This window comes from Bos taurus, chromosome 1, assembly GCF_002263795.3.
Source record: "Bos taurus isolate L1 Dominette 01449 registration number 42190680 breed Hereford chromosome 1, ARS-UCD2.0, whole genome shotgun sequence".
NCBI lineage: Eukaryota > Metazoa > Chordata > Mammalia > Artiodactyla > Bovidae > Bos > Bos taurus.
In genome coordinates this window covers 60,356,169-60,382,064 of record NC_037328.1, presented here as the reverse complement: position 1 = coordinate 60,382,064, position 25,896 = coordinate 60,356,169, and the positions used below count along the sequence as shown (strand labels likewise).

At 40.4% G+C, this 25,896-nt stretch overlaps 1 protein-coding gene across 1 annotated transcript in view; it reads right to left on the bottom strand.

Annotated features, from left to right (window-relative positions):
- The window catches only part of GAP43 (growth associated protein 43), a 101,103-nt gene that overhangs the window by 25,713 nt on the left and 49,494 nt on the right, over nucleotides 1–25,896 (bottom strand). The window contains exon 2 of the mRNA NM_203358.2: nucleotides 13,645–14,254. Within this exon, the coding sequence (NP_976234.2) occupies nucleotides 13,645–14,254 (610 nt within the window). The remainder of the gene's footprint in view (nucleotides 1–13,644; nucleotides 14,255–25,896) is intronic.

Below are 25,896 nucleotides of genomic sequence, written 5' to 3'. Positions count from 1 at the left end.
GCTGTTTCACTACACGACTTTAAGCATTCAAATGACATTCAGGATGCTCATCTCTGGAGTTAAATAAAACTGACCCTGTTGCATTCACTGGGACTGAGGAATGGAAGAAAGAAAGGTGACAGATTTTTTAGAATTCTTGAGACAGATTTTGGGCTTTGGCTTTCTAGTAATCTTATTTTTGTGAATATTTCAAAATTACATGGATAGAATTCCTTAAGTGGTATCTCATCAGAGAAAATGCTTTGTTTATACAATTATGTTGCAAATTGGAGTAGAACTAAAAAATTTTATTGCATTATTAGTGTGTTTCTTTTTGTTAAAGACTCAGAAGCTACGGATGTAGAAATTTTATTTAGTCTTGGTTAGTAACCTTGCATGAGTCATCCAACTTCCATTTTTTAACAATTTGCATAAGAAACAAATTTTTATAGAATTTGAACAATTCCCATTTGAATGCAAACAGAATTTGAACAAGTCCTATATCTGGGAAGATCATCTGTTTATAAAACAAACAATTGAAGCTGAGTATAGAGTGGATGCCTGAATGAAAAATGAGTTCTGAATTATGTGCAGTTGATTTTTAATCATGCCAAAACTCAAGGACTTTTGAAATTAGCCGTAAGTTTACTATAGTAATTTTCAGTTATTATTAATTAAAATGCCAAAGTTTTACTAAGATCCAGAACTAATGGAAGAACAGAGAATTGTGGGATGGTGGAGGACCCAGTGCCCACCAACCTGGCCACTGTGAAACAACCTAATTCCCAGATACCACTCTGAGGTCCTACTCCCTGGAATTTCAGGGCTCCAAGGGAGACAATTCAACATTCACTGGTTTATGGTTTTAAAACAAGGCTTTAGAAAATAAAACTTGGGTTTCTTATTTTAAAAATAAATTTGGAACCAAAGTAGAATGTACTTTAATGTACCTAACATCCTGCCTGGAGGTTACACAGACTAATCCTATCTATGACTAAACAATTGGACTATAATACTGGAGGAGTTTCTGTTCATCTTCTAAATAATACACGTATTCTACTACCTAATTAGTGTAGCTGCAGTTATTCATACTCATTGCGAAGACCATGACAGTGAGAATGACAGGTTCAGATCTCACTTGACCATTTTGCTGTCCATGTGTAGAAAGTTAATACCAGAGAAATTCCTTAAATTTGTATTTTTCAAACTATACTTCAGAGGCCAGAGAAGGTCCATTTAGATGGAAGGAACAGAAGCAGAAGAGGGGCTCTGGATCTCTCCTGCCATCACCGTTTCCCTCTACCATCCTCAACCAGATCGGCCCTAATTGGGGGGAGGGGGTGTTAGTATACTTCCAGATGTTCAACCTGGTTTTAGAAAAGGCAGAGGAACCAGAGATCAAATTGCCAACATCCACTGGATCATGGAAAAAGAGAGTTCCAGAAAAAACATCTATTTCTGCTTTATTGACTATGCCAAAGCCTTTGACTGTGTGCATCACAATAAACTGTGGAAAACTCTGAAAGAGATGGGAATACCAGACCACCTGACCTGCTTCTTGGAAATCTGTATGCAGGTCAGGCACCATCTCCACCAGTTAGAACTGAATATGGAGCAACAGACTGGTTCCAAATAGGAAAAGGAGTACGTCAAGGATGTATATTCTCACCCTGCTTATTTAACTTATATGCAGAGTACATCATGAGAAACGCTGGGCTGGAGGAAGCACAAGCTGGAATCAAGATTGCCAGGAGAAATATTAATAACTTCAGAAATGCAGATGACACCACCCTTATGGCAGAAAGTGAAGATGAACTAAAGAGCCTCTTGATGAAAATGAAAGAGGAGAGTGAAAAAATTGGCTTAAAGCTCAACATTCAGAAAACTAGTATCATGGCATCCACTCCCATCACTTCATGGCAAATAGATGGGTAAAGAGTGGAAACAGTGGCAGACTTTATTTTGGGGGGCTTCAAAATCACTGCAGATGGTGATTGCAGCCATGAAAGTAAAAGACACTTGCTCCTTGGAAGGAAAGTTATGACCAACTTAGACAGCATATTAAAAAGCAGAGACATTACTTTGCCAACAAAGGTTCATCTAGTCAAGACTATGGTTTTTCCAGTGGTCATGTATGGATGTGAGAGTTGGATTATAAAGAAAGCTGAGTGCCGAAGAACTGATGCCTTTGAATTGTGATGTTGGAGAAGACTCTTGAGAGTCCCTTGGACTGCAAGGAGATCCAACCAATCCATTCTAAAGGAGATCAGTCCAGGGTGTTCATTGGAAGGACTGATGTTGAAGCTGAAACTCCAATACTTTGGCCACCTGATGTGAAGAGCTGACTCATCTGAAAAGACCCTGATGCTGGGAAAGATTGAGGGCAGGAGGAGAAGGGGATGACAGAGGATGAGATGGTTGGATGGCATCACTGACTCAATGGACGTGAGTCTCAGTGAACTCCGGGAGCTGGTGATGGACAGGGAGGCCTGGCGTGCTGTGATTCATGGGGTTGCAAAGAGTCGGACATGACTGAGTGACTGAACTGAACTGAACTGAAACATATATATGTATGTATATATATATAAAACAGTTATCTGAACAAATGATGCCCAGCTAAGAATTTTGAAAGCTTCACTCTTCAAAAATGACTTCCTATTCTGCTCCTGCTGTCTATGAATTCATTGTTTCACAATGCTCTGCCTAGAATTAAAAGCATCATTTGCACTAAAAATTTGAGGAAAGGAAGGAGGCAACCATTCCTCTACATTAGAAGTTAGAAAAGTTAACCAAGATCACAATTCAATCCAAATGCTGAACTCATCTCTAAAAAGATAAAAGGTCTTTCAATTCATATCACACTTTTGAGGAAAATATATCCATCCATCTCTTCAGCAGTTATTATTATAATTCTAAACTTTATCATTTTTCTTAACCTTTATAATAAGTGTGCAATCCATAACAGAAATCACAACACATGTTAAATTTAGTTCTCAAGGCCTTACTTACATATGTATACAAGTATGTGAGAGTTATTAGTTGATATTTATGTGTTTCTATATCAATACATTTTTGGGGGAACTGATATTGTTTCAGGGCTTTCCAGGTGGCTCAGTGGTAAAGAATCCACCTGCTTTTCTTTCTCAAAGGATCTGAGAATACTGCAACCACACCGCTAAACCCTGGTCTTTCTTAGCCCTTTAAAATGAATAAGAGACAGTTTCACAAAGACAAGCCATTCCTGTCTTTTTATCAAATACATGAGAGTTGCTGCAAGTTACATGCAGGGGCAAAACTATTCTGCCTCCCAGTCCAACCTCCCTGTGGTATGCAGTCTGAATGGCTCATGAGCTGTAGGCAAATTATGTTTACACTCCTCTGGCAAAGGAGAATCAGTAACAGGAATGGGAAAGCCGATTTTCTGGTCTCTGTCCCAACACTGTTGGTTTGGGAACATATTAACAATTCAGCCTATAGCTGGGGCACAGCAGGTTCGGTAGACTCTTAACACCTTGCAAAGATGACTTAAACATGTCAGATGAGGAAAGAAGCCAAGGGACCTGGCAAATCATTCCTTCCCTGGGTGTACCTGTCACACACTGGCAAGAGTCACACACAGGTCACTCATGGGGCTGGAATGAAATTAATCAACTGCTTTCAGGAGGGAGTAGCTTTGGTTTCCTCTAGTCTTCAATATGTTCCTGAACATAATGCAAAATGCTCACATTGGTCTCTAAAGCCCTAAGTGGTATGAATTCTGGCTACCTTGAGGATGACGTATGACCCTGAATAACAACAAAACTTTCCAGGGAGCCTGTGTATTCAGCTTCCAAAATAAAAGACAGGTGGACAGCAGCACAGCTTTCTGTTTGAGCAAGTGTCTGCCTCCCTTTGTCACTTAAAATCTGCAAATAAGTTGTGATGTATCGTAACAGGCACCATCGAGCTATTTTATAAATGGTAATGATTTGGAAGCACTCTGTCCAACAGTTTTAGGCAATTTATATGTGTGCTTAAAGTTATAATTGGGTTGAGGTTAGAAACTAGTCTTTTAGGTCAGTTTAGGACTTTTACTATGATAACACTGTTCATTCATTCTTAACTCATTCATCAAATACTTATCGGTTACCTTCTATTTCCCATTGCTATAGGTGCAAGATGGGCTTCCCTGGTGGCTCAGATGGTAAACAATATGTCTGCAATGCAAGAGACTTGCGTTTGATCCCTGGGTAAGGAAGATCCCCTGGAGAAGGAAATGGCAACCCACTCTAGTATTCTTGCCTGGAGAACTCCAAAGACAGAGGAGCCTGGTGGGCTACAGTCCATGTGGTCGCAAAGAGTCAGGCATGACTGAGCAACTGACACTTTCCATAAGTGCAAGAGATTCAACAATAATCAATACAAATGATGGAGCTACTTTTTCCACTGAGGGTTAATCTTCAAAGTGAAGAAGTTGCTCACTCGTGTCCGACTCTTTGTGACCCCATGAACTGTAGCCCACCAGGCTTCTCCTTCCATGGGATTCTCCAGGCAAGAATACTCGAGTGGGTTGCCATTTCCTTCTCCAAAGCAATTGCTAAGTTATGACTTAAATACAATTATTTGTATTTTTGTGTTAATTTGAATGAAAGGTGGTTTCTCAAGTTTTTAAAAATAAAAGTATCCCTTTTTATTAGATACATCTTGTCCTTTAAGATCCAGCAGTGGAAACTCTACACCAAGAAGTCTTCTGGAACCACCTCTCCCTAATCGGCTTAAAGAAAGTGAAGTTGCTCAGTCATGTCCGACTCTTTGCAACCCCATAGACTATAGCTTACCAGGCTCCTCCATCCATGGAATTTTCCAAGCAAGAGTACTGGAGCAGGTTGCCATTTTCTTCTTCAGGGGATCTTCCTGACCCAGGGATTGAACCCAGGTCTCCCACATTTTAGGCAGACGCTTTACCACCTGAGCCACCAGGGAAGCCTAACCAGCTTAAGCAGGACTTTAACTGTCACCCACAGTAATTTCATCATAGGGTGCCTTAGTACTAATGCCTAACTCTCCCCATCTCAATATAGACTCACAAACACATCTCAATAACACAACCAGGATAGAAAAGAACTTCACTCTGTACATACCCCTTCCTAGGGATAGAGAGATGTGCCTGGAGCCATTCCCCACTTCTTGCTGGCCTGAAGAGTGAAAAAATATGTAGTTCATTGTTCTTCTAGATTTTCTCCAATGGCCTAAACTCTTGGGAGACCTTTCCTACATACTGGATCTGTGTGTATGTGTGCATGTCTTTGTATGTCTACATATGTACTTGTGAATTGGCAGAAGAATATGCTACAGGCATGGAGACAGTGCTAAAGTATATCTAAATTATATTCTTCACTTTTTCATACCCCAAAGAGAATATTCTAGCAGGGCTCTAAAACTGTTCATCTTCACTCTAAGAGACACACACAGAACAGATCATTTAGGTTAATGGTTTCTGGTTTCTATTCTGAAATCCAAAAGATTCTACCAACTTATACTAGAAAGAATAAAAACCAAGAACTAGCCTCAGGACTTACTTGACTACATATATGCCTACAGAAAAGAACATTAGTATTGAACCTGATTCATAAGGAAAGACATGTAGCCTTCCTAGGTTACTTCCTTTATCCCTGAAGATATTGCATTTTCCATTCCAAATAGAATGGTGTGAGATGATTGAACCAAAATATTTTATCTTCCACCATCTTATAATTTGTGATTCAAAAATTGAAAATACATGTGAGAACTGCTGAGTAACCACATCTAACTTGTGTAACATCTACACTATCTTTTCTTGGGATGAACAATAGCCCAATTCCAAATACTTGGGCCTGTTAGCCAATTTCACTGATGGTCAAAGATCCAGTTATTGTGACTGCCCTGCCCCCTAAACCCACTATCTAATAGTTTAGAAAACAAGGCCCTGCAGGGAAGAGAGAATGGTTGAGTTAGAAAATGGTTGCTACTCTTCCAGATGTCTCTTTAGTCTACCACTGCACACATGCCTTTTGAAGTGAGAAGGCAGAGAAGACCTAGCTGAAAGCATTGACTTTGCAGGTGTTAGACCTAGGCTCAGAGGGCAGACAACCTGGCCTGAAATCAATATGATCTGAACACGAATCCAGTTCTCTTAATTTAAGATTGTGTTTAGTCTCTTGTGCTAAAAATACAGAGCACTTGTACTATATACTTCCCACAAGATACTGGATCTATTAAAAACCTGATGCTATTCATCATCCTTGTGAAAAAAGTTTATGGGCAATTCTTTTAAACAAGCCTCAAAATAAATTAGTTACTTAAAGAGCCAAGCTTTATCACTATGAGATTAATAACTGGCTGGAGACATTTTTGAAGAAGGCAATGATTCAAATGTTCTTGATGACATGAATTGGTCCGAAATTCAGCACCTGATTAAGTTATTTTCTTATGGTACAAAATTCAAACACAAGTAAGGGTTGGCAAAATTTCCACATCCTTTTAAACCTTTCCCTCTTCTTTGTGCATGCTGTAAACCATATGTCTTGGGAGACCTTCAAGGGCTCCAGTCTTGTAGCTTTAAGAAGCACTATCAGTTTCCTTCTTCCCTTGCTTTTATGTCTGATTATAGAAAACTTTTCATTCTTCATTTAATGAACCTATGATTGTGAGAAAAAAATAAGAGTAATGATCCACTCAATGTTTCCTAGTCCGTTAAAATGGATACTCTATTCTCTCTCTGTTTTTAGCCAAATGGACTGACTAGGTAACTCTTCCTGTTCTTGGTTCTTCCTCCTTTTCCTTGTAATCCCTTTGGAATTGAGTGTGTATGTGTGTGTGCATGTGTGTGTGTAGAGAAAAAAATACTTGATGAATATGCATTAGTATTTGAAAAATATTCATTTTAAGAAATACTGATTTTCAGTTCCAAATATAGTTTTCACCAATTTAAGATTGGAATGAATTACATACATGCTTTTCTGCTTATTGGCTCCTTTTATAAGGTGATCAGTTCAGTTCAGCCGCTCATTCGTGTCCGACTCTTTGCAACCCCATGAATCGCAGCACGCCAGGCCTCCCTGTCCATCACCAGCTCCCAGAGTTCACTCACACTCACGTCCATCGAGTCAGTGATGCCATCCAGCCATCTCATCCTCTGTCATTCCCATCTCTTCCTGACCCCAATCCCTCCCAGCATCAGAGCCTTTTCCAATGAGTCAACTCTTCGAATGAGGTGGCCAAAGTATTGGAGTTTCAGCTTTAGCATCATTCCTTCCAAAGAACACCCAGAACCGATCTCCTTTAGAATGGCCTGGTTGGATCTCCTTGCAGTCCAAGGGGCTCTCAAGAGTCCTCTCCAACACCATAGTTCAAAAGCATCATTTCTTCGGTGCTCAGCTTTCTTCACAGTCCAACTCTCACATCCATACATGACCACTGGAAAAGCCATAGCCTTGACTAGATGGACTTTTGTTGGTAGAAGTTATTAAATATGAACTATGAAAGAATGGGCAATAAATAAAAGACATCACAATATGATTTTCTTGACTCTAAAATATATCTCTTATCTTTTACCTTAAATCTTTGTTTAAAGATATAGTGATTGTTCTCTGATCAGTCCTAATTATTAAGTTCTTTACCCTTTTTTGGTTATAAAGTATCAGCATCCTTTGGAAATGCACTTGCCAAAAGGGAGGAACAAAATATAAACAAGAATTTTAAAAGATATTAATTCTGATAAGCTAAATTTAGGGCAGGAATTTTCCAGAATAGACGAAACTACTTTCAATCTGATTGAGTTCCAAAAACTTCAATTTCTAAATTTCAGCTCTCCTGGCATATTTAATGGAGTAAGCAGTATTCTTGTTAAGAACAGTCAATTTTTAACTGATCTTAAAGCTCTCTGTGGAGAAGGCAATGGCACCCCACTTCAGTACTCTTGCCTGGAAAATCCCATGGACAGAGGAGCCTGTTAGACTGCAATCCATGGGGTCGCTAAGAGTCGGACACGACTGAGCGACTTCACTTTCACTTTTCACTTTCATGCGCTGGAGAAGGAAATGGCAACACACTCCAGTATTCTTGCCTGGAGAATCCCAGGGACAGGGGAGCCTGGTGGGCTGCCGTCTATGGGGTCACACAGAGTCGGAAACGACTGAAGTGACTTAGCATAGCAAAGCTCTCTGAGGCCTAATCCAACAGTACTTGAGGAATTTTTAAACTAAGAACTCAAGATTCAAAACCAGTGTAATATTCCTAACAACTCTGGGGTGATGGAGCAGTAAGGAAGTTGTGACCAAGGAGTGTGGTTAGTTATTGGGTACCCATCTAAACATATGATCAGTAATGATTCTCAGACAAGAGGTTTGAGCATCCAATTATACAAATGATGGAGTGGTCTTAGATTAGGACATGAAGCTAAGGCTCTTAGACATTCCTCTCATCTTCATTTCTCCCTGGGTGTCAGGATTCAATAAATAACCTCTGCAATCAGGCTGTCAGAGTTCAGCTCTTGGTTTAGCCCCTTGCAATCTGTTGATGATGATTAGGTGCCTCAGTATGTCTAAACTTCCATTTTCACAACTGCAAAAGGGGAATGGGAAATGACAACACTTATACTACAGAATGGTTCCGATGATTAAATGGAATAATCCCCACATAGCACAGGGTCTGACACTTAATTGTTTAAACCTTGAAAAAAACCTTAAGAAACCAACTCTCCTAGCCCCTTCTCTAAAAGATGAGACAACTGAAGTCCAGAGAGAAGCAATGACTTGCTTAGTATCCCATGTCTGATTAGTAAAGATATTGAGGCTAGAGCCCTGGTCTTCTTATTTGAGTCCAACATTCTCTCCTCAGCATTATCTTACTGGGAGCACAGGACACAGAAATGTCCCAGGACCTGGTTGGTATTTCTTGACGATAATCAGAAATTGTCACAGCTGTTAAGATATGAGAAAATGCAGGAATTGAGATAATACATAAAAGAGAGGTAAAGAACTGCAAGGCTAAGGTTAAGATTACAGGTCTATCAATTTGACCCTTATTTTGTCACTGTGTCTATGGGCAATATATCCATTTAATTTGCTCCTATTTTCAGAATGTAAAAGCAGAAAGAAAAACGTTATCAAATACCACGGGATTGTTGTCAAGAAAAGCCAATAAAAATGATTACTCTAGCAATATAAAAGTGTGCCATTAAAGCTTAATACTCAACAGTATTTAAGCAGCGTGTCACTGAGTAGCTAACAGGGTGCCCATGTTTTATAGACAGCATTTATGGACTTTCACAACCCAAATTTTGACTCTTTATGACTTGTGTGTAAATTTAGGAAGTGGTTGAAACCACATATCAAATCAAAACTGCTTCTGAGGCACCCTGCCAAGTAAGTGTAAACATCCTTGGGAAATCTCACATGTAACACAGTGCTGTGAAAGTGAGCCTATCCTTTGGGGAGCTAAGACTATTATGGATGGATACCTTGGGCCTTAGAACATTTTGTTCTGGGGAATGTAAAAAATTTTCTCCAATTCTAGAAACGGATTGGGTATTTCATTTTTTTTTTACACTTAATTATCGTTTCAGAAACTATAAAATTTGTAGTTATTCTTTTTCTAATAATTTGGTTATAGAGACACATATTACTAAAAACTTTTTAGCATGTAGCCCAACTGCATGAAGTGCTATCTCATCCATATTTTGTCCCACAGAGCACTAACATATAAAGGTACTCCACATATTTTTGTAGAGTTCAAATGAGTTGAGATGATTACTGTGATTGTTTTCAACATTACTGCTTGAATTTCATCCCATTCCATTACTGAATGAGAACTCCTTAAGATCAGCAACCATAGCTAATTCATCTTTGTGACCCTAATGCTTGGTATGGTAGAAAGTTAATATAAATGAAAGGCAAAAAGGAAAGAACAAAAAGAGAGAGGAAAAGAGGGAGGGAAGGAAGGAAGAAGGAGGCAGAAAAAGGAAGAAAAGAGGTAGGAAGACACTGAATTTCTATTCAGAGGGATGATAAATAGAACTCCTCTCGTTCCTAGATCATTATTGATGACCCCAATTAGAAAGGTAAAGAGACCGTGACAACAAAATGCAGCCAAATTCAACATACAGAAAATGTAGCATAAACTAGAGTAATACATCCTACATCCCACAATCAAGTACCCTGTGGAGGTTACTCAGTCAACATCTCAATTTCTAGCTTCCTGGATGTGTTCCCTTAGTAGTATGACATCACTTAGAATAGTCAGAGAAGAAATGTTGGCGTCTTTTGTCAGGGAAAGTCAGCAGATTATCATGGAGAAGACGAGACACAGAAGACAATTCTTTTCCCTGAAAGTCACTGAGCACAGTGATTCTATCCATCGAAGAGACACCAGAGACACTGTCATTAAAAGAGGCTTGAAGGTGCTCTCCTTATGGCTGAAGGGGGACAGTGCCATAAAGATAACATAAACACTCCTTCTGCTATAAAGGAATCATCATCAGAAATGCACAGAAAATTTTTTGCCTTAGATATACAGAGGATGTGCAGGCAGAGTGGCAAAGCAGAGATAGGAAGATATGGTTGGAGGATTAAAAAAATCCAAAAGTCCTACTGCAACAGATCCATCTGTTATAAACTCACTAATACAAAGGTAGGAAAATAAACCAAACATTTATAATTTAGAAAGAATTTCCATTTGTACTAAAGTAGTGATCAAACTCGGAGAAGGCAATGGCACCCCACTCCAGTACTCTTGCCTGGAAAATCCCATGGATGGAGGAGCCTGGTAGGCTGTAGTCCATGGGGTCGCTAAGAGTCGGACACGACTGAGGGACTTCCCTTTCACTTTTCATTTCATGCATTGGAGAAGGAAATTGCAACCCACTCCAGTGTTCTTGCCTGGAGAATCCCAGGGACGGGGGAGCCTGGTGGGCTGCCATCTATGGGGTCGCACAAAGTCGGACACGACTGAAATGACTTAGCAGCAGAAGTGATCAAACTGATCCAAAATTTTGACCCTTTCACTGACAGCAATTTTTATCTTGACTCTCTCTTGTGGCTTGTTCTGCCCCCAACCCCACTCAACCTTCTCAGATTGCTCTCTCCACCCCTTCAGGCAGTCACAGAATCCTAAAGCAACCCAGGGTAGCCATCTATTCCCAGACAGTAGAGATCAATTAGGAATATTGTTCTTTTATCCTGGATTAGAATGAAATCCAATAAGACACAGAGGAGACTTGGTGCAGGGCCCATGGGAATCTGGGCTTGATGTGCTGTGATGGATCTCCTTGTCACCTCTAGTTTCTACAACTCCATGAGACTTGCTATATCGGGTAATCTGTGCTTGTCACCTATAGCAGGCAAGGCTAATAGATACATCAGTCCAGGAAGAAACTACAGGCAGCATTTGAAGATCTAACCAAGATGACAATACCTACCTAAGCTCAGAAACAATGTAAAATAAAGTGCCGTTGGTGACTAGCTTCAAATTGAACTTCATCTATACTTATCAATTACCTTTCAGTGTACATATGAAACTCAGACTAACTGAAACATATTTCAAGCAGAAATTGTAAAATTTAGGACAGTACATGATCTCTACTTGCTTTCACTGACCAGATTCATTTTTAACAAAATAAGTGAATGGCATAAGAAAGGCAGTAGGAAGACTATATGAATGTGTAAACAAATGATTAAGAATTGAATTGTCCAGTTAGGAATTGATGCTGTCCAGTTTTCATTCATCACGTGACATGTACTGACCATGTAACTACTTAAAATATTTTATTAATTCATTGGAATTATTCTAACTTGAAAAATAATAAAACCGAACTTCCTTTAAAATATATTATTTTTAGACTTTTCATTGATTCAAGCAATTCTTTCTATTAATCCAGATCATGAGCATTTACCTCATCACATTATATGCTTTTGTCTTTACTTACAACTTCAGAAAACCCAGTTTAAAAATATGATCTGAGCAGTGTCAAATATTTTCTATATTTAAATCATAATCAATTTCTAAGATATATGAAAATTACCTAATAGATAGTCTATCATATGCAATGTGACTTCCAGCCATCATGCCTAAGGCTAGAACTTACACCTAAAGAAGAATAGTTAACAAGGTTTGTCTTGCTGAGTAAATTAAAACCAAAACCATCATTATCACATGCCTTACCTTTTCCAGGGAAATATTCCCATCTTCTTAACCTCAAGGTGTGGCCCCTGGGGCAGTTATATAGTTAGAATAAAGATTTAAAATGAGTCACTGGTAGAAAGAGATGTGCACTTTATCTGAAGTTAGAGAATGCTAATAACAATAATGATTAATACACTCTGGCTTCTTACAGAATTTAGGGAGTAAGATGAAAGACATAGACCTGAAAATATCTAGAATAATCTTGTGCCATCCTGCAGTATCTAATGTGGAGAAGTGGATATCATGGCAAATGTCCAGTAATTACTTTCTCAATCTAATGGTCAGATGGCAAGACTCCTTTCCCAAGGATACAATGTGGTCCAGTCCAAATCTGAGTTCTTAGACACAACATGCATTAAATCACTAAATCTTAAAAGAGTAAACCCAACTTTTTCAACAGGCACAGAAGTAAGTTTATCTTTAAGATTTGGGGCTGAAAGATATTTATGTGTCATACCATGCCAGAGAAAGACTTTGGAAACTGTTGACCTCCTTCACTGCTGTGGATGTGCTGGGGTGAGGAGCAGGTCATGTTGGGGGTGAAGTTCCCTTAAATTTATCTTGCACTGAGAAAGCCCTATTCCAATACTTCACAGGCTCTTTGGGCAATTATAGTGAAAAAACTCCAAGTTAGCTCTCCAAACCAAAGAGAACCTAGTACCTTTTAATAAGCAGAGTCAACCCTCAACCATGTATGCGTATGGTAGAAGGTAGTATCTTCAATAATAAAATGATAATTTCTGTTTGACTTCACAACATGTTCTATATTTGGGAGTTTTCTTTTGTTTTTGGCAAGATCAACAGACTTATTTTCCTAATTAGTTTGACCCCAATTAATGTTACGATTAACATTCTCTGAGCGTACATACACATATGTACACTGTTCACCAATTGATGGTGGGGAGAATGCCCAGAAACATATTGTGGGACAGGGAAAGGTGGTCTGAGATTATGTTTTTGCTGCTGGCAATTCACAAACTACATCATCTGAATCAACAGGGAGTTGGCTGTATTTATACCAGGCACTTCCTAGAGCCAGATAATCACATTAGCTAATTCCCATCCATAAAATATGTGTAGTCTCCGTAATAATTTATTAAACGAAGTCTATCCTACACACAGAATGTTGCTGTGTTGTTTTTTTTTTTTCCCCCATCCAGGATTACCTAGCTTTACTTTTTATGCCAATTCAAGTAACAAGGCAATTGCCAGACTGTCTAGTACTGGCTGCTACACAGACCTGCCTGAGTTCTCGCTCAGGATTGGAGATACTTGGGAATGTAAGTGGCCAGAGTTAACTCCTGTCACTTTGGGGAAGTCAGCGCAGCTTCCCTTGATTTCCTGAAAATACCTTCTAGAATTTTCCCCTCTCTTGATGGCACAGGTGGCCTGGCTTTCCGGATAGGCCGCCTGCCCCCCGCCCCCCGCCCCGCCCCATCTTGGCGTCTGACCCTGGAGGTCGCTCACCTATCTTCTCCTCGGCTTGGCTGCTCTCCGCAGTCTCCGTTGGAGGCTGGGCTGTTGCCATGGCAGCAGCATCCTCTGCAGCAGGGGCGGTGGCGGCAGCAGCAGTGACAGCAGCAGGCACGTCGGCTTGTTTAGGCTCCTCCTTGGCCGGCGCATCTTCGGCCTTGGAGGACGGCGAGTTGTCAGTGGAAGCTTTAGTGGCACTTTCTGTCTCAGCAGAGCCGGCCTTCTCCTCCGAGGGGGCAGGAGCCTGGGGGGCTGCCTGCTCTGTGGCAGCATCGGGGGCGCCCTCCCCCTTCTTCTCCTCGGAAGGAGTTTCGCCGGCTTTGCCGGTCTTCTCCTCCGGCTTGGGGCCGGCGCCTGGGGCCGCTTCCGCCGGAGTGGAGCCTTCTCCCTCCTTCTTCTCCGTGCCTTCCGCGACGGCGGCTTCATCCTTTTCATTTGCCTCCGCCTCGGCGGCTGGGGCATCACCCTTCTTCTCTCCTTTGAGCTTTTTCCTCGTTATGTGTCCACGGAAGCTAGCCTGAATTTTGGTCGCGGCCTTATGAGCTTTATCTTCTGGTTTGATGCCATCTTGTTCAATCTTTTGGTCCTCATCATTTTTTTCAACCTTTGTAGAGAAAAGTGGGGGAGAAAAAGGAGAGATGGAACAATGTTCTTTTCCTTCAAATCACAGCATTCAACACATATTTATTGAATGACTTATTTTGTGCTAGGCACCATACTTGGAGTTAAGCAATCAGCAGTACTCTGGAAATTCAAACCAAGCCTCCTTTCTTTCCCTGGTAAAGAACTTAGGAGAGACTACATTATTTTACAGAAAAATTAATGTCCTTTTGGCCTTCCAGAATCACTGGCATATCTGTTGTTCTTTTCCCAACTCAGTGCCTCTCCTTGGCCAAACTTAAATCAGCCTTTTTGTAGATGTACTTTGGAAATTCAAGTCACACCCACTCTAGGTTTTCATCAAAGAGCTCTGAAAGATGTTGGTTTTTCAGGTTTTTGTGAGAGACTCTGTGAAAAACTTTATGATTTAAAAAAGTATTGTGGAAGTTTATTTGTTTCCTCAAGATTTCAAGCTTGGTCAGGAAACCAGTAGGTTTGGGGCAAAGAGTATGTTAAGGGTTTAAACAGGAAATTCCATGAGGGTCTTGTACAAAATACAGAAGAGTTCCAGCACTCTGTGAGGTTTGTTCAGGATTTGAGAATTCAAAATGCTAGTTACAAAATAACATCCAATTCCCTCTGTGTGTGGTCCAGCATCAGTAATGAACATACCAGGCCTTCAAGGTTTGAATTCAGAAAATGGTCATTAATCTTGAGTTCTTTTTAAACAGAAAGAGTAGAAAACACAGCTTCCACTTTTGAAACAGTGGCATATATTCACTAGATCACAATTTCTTATTCTCAAAGCAATTTAAACTTAAAATTAGTTTTATATGATCATCAGTAGAACCATCCTAGTACTGAAGGCAAGAGACTAGAATGTGAACTTTTTACCACTTGATCAGGTTACAGAATAACATAGGCTGCAAATAACTTTTTTCCACATGCAAATTGAATCAGAGGAGAGGAATAAAAGGTTTAGTCATGAAAAGAAACACCTAGGCAAGTGAGCGCTCAGAATTCACTATAGTGTCATTGCCTACCATGCTGTCCCGGAGTGGTTACTTATCGTTCCCACATAACCATTATATTAGTTTCAGGTGTACAACATAATGATTCAATATTTGTATATATTGCAAAATAATCACCATAATAAGTTGAGTTAACTTTTGTGAATACTCTCTCAGGCAATGGGGAAATACAGCAGTGAACAATGCAGCAAAAGACCATTAATTAAAGAATGCTTATCATGTACCAAGTCCTCTGCTTGGCCCCAATCTCGACCTTGGCCTGACCTTGGCCTTTGCTCCAGTTTAGGATGCAAATCACAGCAGGCCAACATAAGGCATGTTTTCCACCTGTCATACCAGTTCTGTCCCAGTGACCCAGATCCTGTTCATCATGATGTAGACCTGACATTCTCCAGACAAGCATATGGGCCTGTATTGCTTAGGTCCATCAACATGCTCATGGGTATACAAAGCTAGTTTTGAAAATAAACTGCCTCTGAGAGTAAAAGCAGGATGGATAAATTTCCAGTAAAACTCAAGGCAAGTTATTCTTTTTCTCCAACATGTATTCACACAGAGAATGAAGGAGTGCACGACAACTCTTTGGAGGAGCCCCTCTGCCTCCTCCTACCAGTGCCGTGCTGCCACACTGCTTGGTGCTCTGATGCACCACCACCTTCCCGCTCTCCTGCTGCTCTTGAGGACTCCTACTGGGACACACGCAGCACAATCTGGGGCACGGGAGCAGCTGTCCCTGCCAGGAGCCCTCTGCTCAGAGATGGAAGCATAACCCTGTTAAATTAACAGTTGTGAATGGAGCATGCAGCCAAGATGTTGTTAATTTATTTTACTCTATCTTGAATTTTCTGAATGAGGCACCGTCTTATGTGATAGGACATCTGCACTTGGGCCTTGATGCCAAATGGTTCTTTAATACAAGTACTGGTACTTGTGAGAGTAAACAAGCCAAATATTTGAGTAGGCAAGTGCATAAAAGACCGTTTGGTGACTCAAGAAAACTGCATCACCCTTTACTCTTTTAAGAACACAAAAGAAAAGGGATAAACTCTTAAAACTTTGGAAAATATAAAAAGAAGGAAGTTAAGTCTGAATGATAAAAAGAAGATACTTTACAAGGAAGCTGAGTGTCTGAATGATATAAAGAAGGTTACTTTATAAGGATGAAGGAAGAGCCCCTCTAAGTTCTTTTCACCTCCATCCCCAATCTGTTTTTCTCTCTCTATCTCAATTTATCAAATCGTCTGTCACTTTAACTTTCCAAATGATGAGGACTTAAGCTTCTGTGCACAGCCTCTGTGTTGAAATGGCTATTTAGAAAGGTTCAAACTAGACGTGGGTGCGAAGATTGTGGGATCAGGCTCACCTGAACAATCCAGGAGTGGAAGGGGCACAAGATAGGAAGGGGTGGTCAGGAAGGGAGAGAATGTGAAAAAAAAAAAACATGGTTAGCAGAGAAGTGAGACAACCCTACAAGAGCTGGGAACCCAGGAGGTAAATACACCCAAAGAAGTGCCCAAAGTACCCCCACAGACATGCAGCTTCTCCAGGAGGCACTTCTGGGCCCCTTAATATCATCAGAGATTTAGGGGAGTTGGATTTTAGGAATTAAGTGGGAATAGACAACTAATACAAATCGTACAGATCGAGGGAAAGAGACAGATATGAGGGAACCGAAAGGGAAAGGAAAGACAGGGGAAGGAAGAAGAGGAGGGGAGTGGGGAGGAAGGAGGGGAAGGAGAACCAGCCTAAGATGAGGTCAGCTTAAATGACTGTACAGAGGCATACAGAAATAAAAATATTTTAAGTACAAACCAGGTCTTAAGCCAGAAAATGCCAAAGTGTACATAATTTCTTTGGTGCTTGTAATTAATTCCATAAATATGACAAACTCCAGGTTATTTTCTGGTAAATTTCCTTTCGCAGTCCTAGAGGTAATAGCAGTGGTAGTATATTTTGCTGAGAGGGGAGACAAGGAGGGAAGGTTTCCCAAGACTGGCTGTGGGGGAAGCCACAGAGCATCAGACCACATAGAACTTTGCCCAGCTGGAAATAGAAGAGCTTGCCCCAAACAAGGAACATGTGAGCCCAGGAGACCAGAGATCACTCAGTACATTTAGCACAACCCTTTCAGCTTCTAATGGGGAAAGCTGTGCCCTGAAAATTTGCTTCAGTTTATAGCATGAGTGAATCAGTCAGTGGTCTCGTTTGTATTTGAACTCAGGTCCTCTCCTTTCCTACCCAACTCCAAGTCCAGTTTTATTGCATCAGTGACTTTGAATAACTTAGTCTTTCTCATAGCAGACCGTCTGTAAAGTGTCATGTCAACATCCTGGTTCATCTATTCATTTAACAACACTGAGTGCCTATGCTGGGCACCACAGACATACTAGTGAGCAGACAGAAACTGTGTCTTTCCACACAGGACTCTCTTTAAAATACACTTAAAAAAAATAACCTCATAGTATTTAGCAATCAGTAATTTCTCAGGAATTCAAGGAGACATCTGAACTTTAACCCATCTATAAAGTAAGGATGGTAGGGTGTGTATGCTCAGTCATGTCCAATTCTTTGCAGCTCTATGGACTGTAGCCCGCTAGGCTCCTCTGTCTATTGAATTTTCCATGCAAGAATACTGGAGCAAGTTGCCATGCCCTCCTCCAGGGGATCTTCCCAACCCAGGGATCAAATGTCTTGCCTCTCCTGCATTGGCAGGAGGGTTCTTTACCACTAGCACCACCACTGGGAAGCCTATATAGTAAGGCCAATAGTCTAAATATGTCAGTTACAGATGGAGGAGGTCAGTAAAAAGGAGAGCCTGGTATTTAATGGCTAAAAAAAGTCAGTTTATAGTTTCATTAAAATATTTATTTCTTAAACACAGCTTGGCCACAAATAAGCTTGTGCTGAGCTCTGATGAAATCCTCTCATTTTTACATGGAGATGTTGCTATCCATGAATTAATGAATGGGGACCTGCCAATGCAGTTCCTTACATGTAGGAAAAGGGTCATGATGAGTCACCATAATTTTTTCAGAAATCTTCATTGTTATAGCTGAGAATTTTTACTGAAAAGTTCTTCGGGAGCACTGTAATTTGTGAGATGTTAAAGGAAACGAAAGTATGGAAAATGTTTACTTCTCAACTAAGGGTAAAATCTTGGATGAATATTGGTTTGAAGGAGATGAAAGGAACCATTTCACTAACTTGCTGTTTTTTGGTTTAGTTGCTAAGTCATATCTGACTCTTTTGTGACCCCCATGGACTATAGCCTGTCAGGCTCCTCTGTCCACGGGATTTCCCAGGCTCTTGCCTGGAGAGGGTCGCCATTTCCTTCTCCAGGGGATCTTCTTAATCCAGGGATCAAACCCAGTGGATTCTTTACCATTGAGCCACTAGGGAAGCCTACTAACTTTCTGGGATCTAGTCAAATTTTAAGGTCCATTGGGTGAAAGGGCAATACTTTTCATCACCATTTAAGAATCATAGATAAGAAAGCCAGATAAAAGAAACAGCTATTTCATACCCAATAATAAGCTCTGGTTAATAATGTCCTTTTTCTCTGGGGGGAGAGGGATGGACAAATTAGGATTCAGTCTAAGATGGACAAACATTTGCATTTATTATGTTACAAAAGAGCTTTAGGCAAAAATCTATAAATGCCTAGTTTTCAGAACTAATATAACATCAGGCATTCAACTGGGACACTTCAATTCATTTAGCTTTTTGCAGTTATCACAGAATACTTCAGCCTTCCAAATACAGAAAAATGTGGCCCTGTATCTACTTCTGCTAGCTCTTAATACTACAGTGATAATACTTTACATTTTCTCTGAAACAGGATTGAATTTTAAATACTTTTAAAAAGTCATTGCTGTGCATCAGTTCTTATTTCCAAGAATATCTTTAGTAAACTAAAATATTTTCAATTTGATTGAGCAAAAGATATTTCCAAGAAGCCAGATTGAAGGGCCAGAGAGATCAGAACCAGAGTAAGATGTGGATGGATCTGTACAAATCTAATAAATATCTACTTATGGCTCACTCTATTTTTGTTAATAATGTATTGAGGGGAAATTCACATAAGAAAATTTCACTCTGTTTTTCTATTTAGTTGGCTTTGAGCATAGTTGATAGCATATACTTTAGGAGACATGTCCAAGTATTAAAGAAACCCCCAGTGGAGTTTCTGTACTTGCACTGAATCTAGTCAAAGATCAGAAATTCAGAGAATCACCCGTTATGGAGGAGCAAAAGGAGGATGGTCCAACCTTGTTCAGTGTTGTAGAGGAAATTCTTCAGGTTTTCAGGCAGTTCTAGGAAAGAAGGTGTCATTTAAAAGATGAATAGGCATAGCTTGGATATGGGGGTCTCTCAACACTCAATAAGGGTGTGAGGGGATGGGGAACAGGATGTAAATAGATGCAATGAAACTGTTGTGCTCCAGCCAACAATGGCCATCATGTTTTTGAACTCTGATCTTCAGTGCAATGAAGAATTCTTTTAGTTCCTAGACAGTTGGGGGCCCAGACATATGACAACTGGGCAATTCTCTGGGGGAACGTGAAACATCAAGATGGACTTTGCAGGCTTCCCTGGTGGCTCAGTGGTGAAGAATCTGCCTACCAGTGCAGGAGATGAGGGTTTTATTTGGGAAGATGCCACATGCCGTAGATCAGTTAAGCCTGTGTACCACAACTATTGAGCCTGAGCTTTAGAATCCAGGAGGTGCAAATACTGAGCCCACATGCCATGACTACTGCATACCCTAAAGCCTGTGCTGGGAAATAAGAGAAACTACCGCAGTGAGAAGTTTGTGCACTGCAACTAGACAGTAGCCTCCATTTGCCATAACTAGAGAAAAGCCAGAACAGTAACGAAGTCCCAGCACATTAAAAAATAAAAAAGTAAACAGAATAAAATTATTTTATAAAAGAGAGAGAGAAATACACTAAGAGTATATCTGCTCCCTTAAAAAAAAAAAAAAAAAGAGCTACTTTGCAAATCCTGGCACAGTGGTAGTGAGGGAATTCTTTTTCCTCTTCAGATGAAGCATGCAGCATAGCACTGCAGTTCCAGAGTCATAACAAGTGGGCAAGAAATGCTTACTTATTGACTGACTATGTAAAAAACCAAATCATCCCACAATGGAAACTGGAATAACGATGTGAACTTTTCAAGTAATGGATACTGATGAAGATACGAGTCTTCACTCACTTTCATATATTATTTATTTAACATGTGCAGCCCAGCAACTTCCTAAAGAATATGAAGTGGCACATTCAACACAGTATAAAGCACTACTGGTGAAGAACTCAGTTTCCATTCAAAAGAGTTATCTTTTATTTTGTGTATGTATAACTCTATTTGTCCCACAAAGACAGATGGAAATGAAGCAAAGAGCATACTATAATTGGCACCTTCTGACAGATGAAAGTCAGCATACAAAAGGCTTTTTTTGTTCACAGCTGAATCTCCAGTTTCTTGAACGGTGTCTAGCATATAGTAGATGCTCAATTAATATTCGTTGGATGAATTTAAAATTTTAAACTCAATTACTGCCATTTCAGAAAGACAGTGATAAGCAAATTAATCTGGGATTAATTTTTTTGGTCAACTTTTAAAATGCTTCATTTCCCAGTGATGGACTTCAAGAGCATCTGGCTAAGACAAGTATATGTTTGCCCAACACCTAACTGAATAACTGACTTCTTGTAGTGAGTTGAACAAAGAATCCAATTATAGAAATGAAAGAGCAGGAATCAGACAAGTCACAAAACTATAGAAATGACATTGAAAATAGTTTTAAAAGCACTTAGAAAGGGAAACAAATATAGAAAAAAAACCATATTCATCTTACCCATGGGTTATCTGGAATCATATCAATCAAATTATTTTTCAAATATACATCTCACCTCTTTATAAGTTAAACAGGTGAAAATATTCAGGGAAGGTTGTTGGAGACTCTCGTCTTCCCTGTTTAGACTTAATCTGTATGATGAGCCCCATGGCCTAGGGTTATAGGTTAGAGATGACTGGTCCCTTAGATATTCAAGGAAGGAAGCCCCCTTTTTCAAATGGGCACTGGGAAGAGACCAGGGTTCAGATGAGGTATATACTTCTACTGGTCTATAAAATTAATGCTTCTGAATTATAGTCCTAGAGGAGACTCTTGAGAGTCCCCTGGACAGCAAAGAGATCAAACCTGTCAATCCTAAAGGAAATCAACCTTGAATACTCATTGGAAGGACTGATGCTGAAGCTCCAATACTTTGGCCACCTGATGCAAAGAGCCAACTCATTGGAAAAGACCTTGATGCTGAGAAAGATTAAGGGCAGGAAGAGAAGTGGATGACAGAGAATGAGACAGTTGGATGGCATCTCCAATTCAATGGACTTGAGACTGAGCAAACTCCAGGAGATAGTGAAGGATAGGGAAGCCTGGTGTGCTGCAGTCCATGGAGTTGCAAAGAGTTGGACATGACTTAGCAACTGAATAACAAATCTCTAAGGGCCCATGCTAGACAGAATAATTTGACTAAACTCTTTCAGAAAAAGAATACTCTTTGGGTATGGTGAAAGAGATATAAGTGAGCTAACTGAATCAAGGGTCAAGGTCAGTGATCCTCAAGCAAATGCTAGCTGAGAGTCAGCTCTGAAAGGAAGGGGCTCCATGCTTGAGCAGCAGCTGTAGACTCTGATGAGAGCTACTGATTGCTGTTCTCTACCTTGGCTTCCCAGGTGGCTCAATGGTAAAGAATTTGCCTGCCAATGTAAGAAACTTGGGTTCAATCCCTGGGTCAGAAGAATCCCCTGGAGAAGGAAATGGCAATGGCAACACACTCCTGTATTTTTTCCTGGGAAATCACATAGACAGAAGGAGCTTGGCAGATTACAGTTCATGGGGTCACAAAAGAGTCAGACATTACTTAGTGACTAAACAACAACAACAAAACAACCTCTACAAGTGATCACTACCTCTTAAGTGGCACAGTGGAAGGAAGGAGAGGTGGACAAGGTGAGGAGACACCAAACCCTGTTCTAGGAGAAGTTTCTATGCCTACAATGGCCACTGAGCTGGGAACACAATAGAGGGACTCCTTATCAGGCTGCTGAAGCGGCTGAACTCACACACCAGATGATGAGTGGGACTGTGAGGCTTCCTTTGCCAACAAGTGAAGAAAGAGGAGAGCAGAGGGCAGCCAATACATCTGGGAAAAGACAACAAGCCTGACTGGCAGACAGTCCCTTGTACCACCATTGCAGGTGAATTCCATCCAGTTGAGCATTCCCAAGAACAAACCACACCCCAAGCTGCTGGAGAAGGTTCCCAGAGCCAACCAGGAGGAAGAGAAGCCCCAGAACCCAGTGAACTTGACCAAAAGCTCTGCTTTCCTATCTGGTAAGACTCTGCAAAATGTCTCTGGTTCAGGAAATTAAAACACAATGAGATAAATATTTAATTAAATCACCATATTCTTCCTACTATACTGACTAGCGATGACTGATTTGTTCTTTTCTTAATTAAACTTCTTTCATTATGAAATGTAATTTACTACATTCTAAGTCAGTAGTACTGGATAAATTTTTTTCAGAGAACAAATGAGCAAGAGAGACACTCCTCATTCACTCTGCTATATGTCCTTCCCCAAATAATGTCACTGTTGGTCTACGTACCTGGTTTTTCCTTCTTTGTGCTTATATGAACCTGACATATATTTTTATCTCATTATTAACCGAATTGTCCCCTGGACTATAAAGCCTCTGGAAGCAGGGCTTTGTCAATTTTGTATAATCCTCAAAGCCTTGGTAGGTAAGACAGGGCCAGGGCTGGCACATGGTTGATACCTCCAAAATATTTATTTGTGGTTGTTGTTAAGTGACTCCATGCCATGCTTGTGTTAGTGATCAGCAAGCATGTAAATGGGCAGCACCCAGATAACTGGCTGGGTGTCATTGCTTCTCTCTGGAAAACTAATGCTTGGGGTTTTGTCAAACTACTCCCCAGCAGCCATAGCTCTCTCTCCTCTTACTTTATAGTGAGCATACCACATACATAGTTAGTATTTAAATTCAGTTCTCATCAAAATCCTGTGAGGAATACATCACTGTGTCTGCTTTATAATCAAGGTAAATTGGGAAACAGAAAGCTGTTATCCAGTGTCTAAAGACTGGGCTTTCCCTCAATCCCTGCCTTTGTTCAGTGCTTTAATAAAAAAAAAAACTGTCTTTAAAAAATTATTTTATTTATTCCTTTTTGGCTGTGCTGGGTCTTTCTTGCTGCACGGGCTTTTCTCTAGTTGCAGACAGCAGGGACTGCTCTCTAGTTTCAGTGAACGGGCTTCTCACTGCAGTGGCTTCTCTGGTTGCGGAGCGCCTCCTCTAGGCTCATTAGTTATGGTGCACGGGCTTAGTTGCTCCATGACATGTGGGATCTTCCTAGACCAGGAATCAAATCTGTGTCTTCTGCATTGGCAGGTGGATTCTTTACCAATGAGCTACCAAGGAAGCCCTACTTAATGCTTTTTAAAATAGACTGTAGGAAGCCAATATTCCCTGGTGGTAAGAGCATAGGCTATACAGTTAGATATACATAGGTTCAAATGTTGTCTCTGACACTTAATTACCAGCTCCTCATCTTGAGCAAGTTAACCTCAGTTTCCTTACCTGTGAAAGTGAAAGTCACTCAGTCATGTCCGACTCTTTGCGACCTCATGGACTGTGCAGTCCATGGAATTCTCCAGGCCAGAATACTGGATGGGGTGGGTAGTCGTTCCTTTCTCTAGGGGTTCTTCCCAACCCAGGGATCAAACCCAGGTGTCTCGCATTGCAGTGGATTCTTTACAGCTGAGCCACCAGGTAAGATGGAGGAATAACAGGGTTATCTCACTGGGTTGCTGTGAGCATTATATGAGTTAATATATATAAAGTACTTGGCACAGTCCCTGTCATATTGTACATTCTCAAAAAGGGACAGCTAATTTTCACATCATAGTCACTGTCATCATCACTCTCATCTCAATGTAATGTCTACATTACCATTAGACTGAGTCCATGACTGCTGGTATCCCCACCCAGGGAGGAGAGCGTCCAGATCTTTAACTCTATAGTACTATCTATGCTCACAGAGAGAAACAAAAATCATCTAAAGCATGCCATAAAACTCAATCTAGTTCTTTCCTATCCTTGGGAAGGGAGCAGATCTGTTTATGCTGTCAAGGGTAAATCACAATCCCTCTCTTCTAACACACACCAATCCTCTTTAACTTTACTTGTGTCTAAACCACCACATGATCCAGCATCTTTGTGATGGAAATTCACTTAAACTAGAAGTGTGTTCATTCTCAAAATGTACCTTTTACTTGGCACCCCTACCCCCATCCAACAACAACAGAAAAAGTCTAATATAGCTACTATTTCACATCTCTATCTCACTATCTGTCTATAGCTCTTCCACATCAGGAAAACAATTGCCCTGTAGGTTCTGAGAGCTCCTCTGTTTATTCATCCTTGGTGAGAGCTGTGAATGCAGCTGCCAGAAACTTTGTGGGAGGTTAGCTTAGGAGCATGTGGTCCTAAGGAGAGGGAGATCAAGATTTGGGGCTTCCAACTCTATCCAGTGCGTGCCCGTTGGATGTCAGTGAAGCTCCTCCAAGTGTCAGTGTACCTAGCACACATCTAACACGTGTCATTAGGGTGCACGTCATTATGAAACATAGTTGACAAAAGATGGAAACGAACCTGAGATGCTATTTGCTTAACAAAAAATGACTGTAAATTGAATTTACATATTTCAGGTTATGAGGTACTTTTCACCTCATAAAACTGTTCCTTGAGGAATTACAATGAATTGGGCTGAGCAAGTATGCTTTCCCCTTCATAAACCGAAGCAACTGAAACACAGATTGGTGGAAAGCCCAGCGAATAGTAGAATAGATCTTAAACGCAGGTTTTCAGTCTCCTTGAATTTTAAGCAACCTAACAGAATTCAATCTAAGAATTCAATACAAAATACTCCGAAAAAGAAGAGCCACTGAATAGTAGCAATGCTACTATTGCTACAGTAGCAATGCTAATATCAGCACTAAGACTACTTGAAGTACTTTATAATGAACAGAACTGGTCTACATTTCAGGTCTTATAACAGATGGCTCCAGAATCTCTGTATAGGAGGGATTAGGAGCAGGAACACGTTTGAAAGGGGGAAGTGGGTGATTTTTCCTGACACTGCACTTGCACAGCAAGCATACTGCTTTGTACAGTACGCTTATTTCTATGAGGTGACTAGTGGGATGATTTTGCAGGCACATTGCTCTCTGTCAACAGTAATTTGCACATGCCTTAATGGTCTATATCAATCACCAGGTATGTGATTGCCCATTTAGAACAGCACGTGAGAAATCCAAAGAAAAACAAAAAAGAACAACATGCTTTCTTTGTGATTCTAGAAGATATGTTGTATTCTTTCATGTGTGGAAAAAACAATATTTTTGGTGAGGAGGGGTGGGGATGTCAGTTCAATGGCATACAGTTTCAAGACAAATAGACTTATTTCCATTTTAACTGAAATTCTGTCCCCAAGCTGTTGGATAGTGTAAGGGCAAACATACAAGACTCT